Source organism: Geospiza fortis, unplaced genomic scaffold, assembly GCF_000277835.1.
Source record: "Geospiza fortis unplaced genomic scaffold, GeoFor_1.0 scaffold195, whole genome shotgun sequence".
NCBI classification, from domain to species: Eukaryota; Metazoa; Chordata; class Aves; order Passeriformes; family Thraupidae; genus Geospiza; species Geospiza fortis.
The window spans coordinates 4,499,171-4,502,806 of record NW_005054324.1 but is presented as its reverse complement, the minus strand read 5'-3'; the positions used below and the strand labels follow the sequence as shown (position 1 = coordinate 4,502,806).

The 3,636-nt window shown below is 44.4% G+C and overlaps 1 protein-coding gene across 1 annotated transcript in view; it reads left to right on the top strand.

The window, feature by feature from the left end:
* Positions 1-6: 6 nt before the first annotated feature.
* Positions 7-3,636, top strand: part of GPR37 (G protein-coupled receptor 37) — a 14,659-nt gene continuing 11,029 nt past the window's right edge. The window contains exon 1 of the mRNA XM_031056945.1: positions 7-321. Within this exon, the coding sequence (XP_030912805.1) occupies positions 91-321 (231 nt within the window). The 5' untranslated portion in view covers positions 7-90. The remainder of the gene's footprint in view (positions 322-3,636) is intronic.

Here is a 3,636-nt window from a genome sequence, read left to right as displayed (position 1 = left end):
GGGGGCCGCGGGAACGCCACGGGGCGCCGCGCCCGGCTCCGCAACCCCTTCTACCCGCTGACCGAGGAGTCGTACGGCGCCTACGCCGTCATGTGCCTCTCCGTGGTGATCTTCGGCATCGGCATCATGGGCAACATGGCAGTGATGTGCATCGTCTGTCACAACTACTACATGCGGAGCATCTCCAACTCCCTGCTGGCCAACCTGGCCTTCTGGGACTTCCTTATCGTCTTCTTCTGCCTGCCGCTGGTTATCTTCCAGGAGCTCACCAAGAAGTGGCTTCTAGAAGACTTCTCTTGCAAAATCGTCCCGTACATTGAGGTAACGTCCGTGGGTGGGGCCACGCGGACCCCGAGCTCCTCTCCCCGCCGCAAGCCTGAGCCGTGTGCGGGGCCGGCGCTGCTCCCTGTCATCGCTGTCACCGGGGGCGTCCCGGCGCGCTTTGGTTCGGGTTTCCTGAGTGCTCTTGCGACGGAGCGGGGCCCGTCCCGGCCCCGCAGGGAGCGGAGTCGGCGGTGGCCGCCCCGGGGCCAGCGGCACCGGCATTTCTGTGGCTCCCGCTGAGTGCGTCCGGCGCTTCCTGCCACTCGCACGACTTCTGCCAAACTTTCCCTGTTCCCTGTGACCCTGAAAAACAAGTGATCCTCTCAGAATTACATTTCAAGTTTTTCACTTTGTTTATTTCAGTACAGTGAAGATGAGTCAGGAAAGCGGGTGAAGGGCTTGAGGGGATGGCTTGTAAGGAGGTGATTGTAAAAATGGGATCATCCCATCAATGGAATATCTGGGCTCTTAACTTATATTTCATCGTTCAAATCTCACGTTTATTTAGCTGCAGGTTTGTTGGGTTTTGTTTTTGTTTTGTTTTTTTTCTTTTTGAAAGACACCAGCTCCGTTTAAACTGCAGCTTCTTGGCAGCTGTTCAGCGGCTCTGTCAAAGAAGCTCTCAGACAGCTGGCCGCAGTCCTGCCGGCAGTGCTCAGGTTGTCCGCTTTATTTATTTACTGGAACTGAACACTGAGGCCTGCTGCTACGGCGGTAGCCTGGAGTTCTGGCTGGCTCTCCTGTATTCCCGAAACCTTATGTCCAGCATTATTCGGTAACTGAGAGCTGAGGAAACAACTGGTGGTTCTCTTGTCCTAAGAACGAGCTTTTAGAAAAAAAAACCCAAACAAACAAAAAAGCAACCCCTGTCCCCCTCCCAGAAAACCCTCAAATACCCAACTTGGTATTAATATGGAGTGTCAGTTTCAGGAGCACATTAGTACACAGTAACACAGAATTAACTGTATCAAATGATACTAGGATATTTTGAAGCGTTAAGAAAGATGTGTGACCTGTGTAGCCATAAAATTGCCACTGCTTCTTTCATCTGTTTAGTTTATTACTGGTGGTATTGGACAAAGGGTGGAGCTGTGTTACGCTTAGTTGAATTCTAGGCCAGTACTATACCACCTGCATTTAAAAAACTCAGAGTACAATTAAGTGATTTGCATTTAAGAAGACATGATGCAGTAAATATGTATTTATGGAGACACTGATAGTGCTTGAATCCTTTAAAATTCCTGAAATGGATTCTGGGGCTGCTGTATTAACCTGTAAAAGTAAGTAGCCAGTAAGAAGTAGCAGTGTTTTAAGAGTAACCATTTCATTTAAAATAAATAGTGTAGTTTGTGTTTCAAGCACTTTCATGTGACATTGCATGCTTCCTAACCCTTTTTTGGTGCATCCACATGCAAAGTTGAAATAGATCAGTAGTTTAGATGATTTGTGTGGCCACACTGTTCCTCAAAATTAGTTGCTTATGCTTTGCAGCTTTGGGCACTAAAGAGTTTTTCAAACTGAAAATAGCTTAGCTGAAATGTAGTTGCTGAAATTCAAAACTGTAATCCTGAAAAATATTCAGCTGATGCTATATGCCATTATAATTCAACGTTACCTAATTTTTTCACTTTAAAATTCTGTGGATGTCTAGAGTTGGTCTTATACAAGAACTGGCACCAGTCCAGTCAGGTGAACCAGTGGCTGTGTTAGGCTTAATTATCACTGGTGTCTAAAAGTAAAGCATTTCCCTTGTCCTTGAGGAAGTATAATAACTTGGTTCTAAAGTTAAGTTCTTGAGAACTTTAGTTCTTGGTTACAAATATAAAGAGTTCTAGCCTTAGGGTTCTGTGTTGCTCCCAGAATTGTATAGTTTTTGTTCAGTGTCATTAAATATAATACTCATGTATGTAAAGTATCTCATCACCTTGAGAGGAGTAAGTAAAGGCTGGATTTCCCTCTCTGTAAACTGTGGCGATGAGTGGCAGATCCTGAACACTAGTGGATCAGTTCACCTGGAGCCTGGAATGAAGGACACTGTCCTATAAATCAGGATTTGACCCTGCTGAGGCTGAGAAGGCAGCTAGAGCAAAGGTTCACTGCTTTCCAAGTGTTGATCTAACCTCAGAGGCATTACACAGTGACACTGACACCACCAGGAGCAATGCAGATGTGTAGCATGTCATGAAATCCATCCCATGTGCAGCTGCTGCTCCTTGCTCTGTCAAGGATTGTTTACAGCAGTACATTCATCTGACAGCTGAACAACACTCTCTTTTCCTTTGTAACTCACCTGGGCAGGCCCATCTTCTCCTCGCACAGAGGGGAAGGTGAAGTGTTCTTATCTCCTTGAGAGGAAAGCTTTGACAGATATCTTCAGGAGAAGTTTCCAGAACTTTGCAGAATACAAATATGGAGTCATCTTCCTGAAGATGGACACATTTTAACCTCCTGTCTGTATTTTCTATACGTTTGCACAGTGTTTGGTTCTTTTAAGGGTCTCTTGGTTCCATCTTTTCATCTCTTTATTTTTGGGGGTTTTTTTGCATATGCTGTTTAGAGAGAGAGCTATGTGTCTCACCTGGGTTTGTAGATCCAGAAGTAACTCAAACATCAAAACCCCTTATTGGCCTGAGTCTTCTGTCATACCAGCTTTTACTCTCAAAACTAGAGAACAGGGGATGGCTGATTATCCACAGCAAGTGATGCAGTGATCACAGCATTTTAACATAATTCAAGCATGCTTTGTGCTGTTTGGAGGTTTCAAGTGATCCCAGGGAAATACCTTGAGTTTTCTTAGTTCAGCCTCTTGTGGCCAATTGGTTTTTATTTGTGCTGTTTTATGGATATTGTGTAGAATTCCAACAAAGCATCTGCTGCTAGTGATAACACATATGCACACACAGTCTGGGGAAAATGCTTTATATCTTCCTGCACATTTGTATAGGTAAAGACTGAGCTTACAGCAGTGGAATGTCTTCACAAATTTAATTTAAAGGCCAGTTTTCCCATACCTAATAAAGATCTTCCATGACAAGTGCATTAAATAGTAATTTCAGCTATATATTGTATAATAGTATGGCCACTTGTAACTACTAGTTTTGAGTGTACTGAAAAGGAGTTGAGAAGGGAATTCGAACAACTGATGCAGCTACTCTGCCTGTAAGGATGTGTGGAGATGTGCTTCTCCTTTGCCTTTTAATACTCTGCCATCAGAATTCTAGATTTTGGCATGCATGTCTGAAGTGCTTACCTGCACACTGTTTGTTTTGTCTTTCGTATACTTTTGTCAGTATTACTCAGAATCAGGAGACA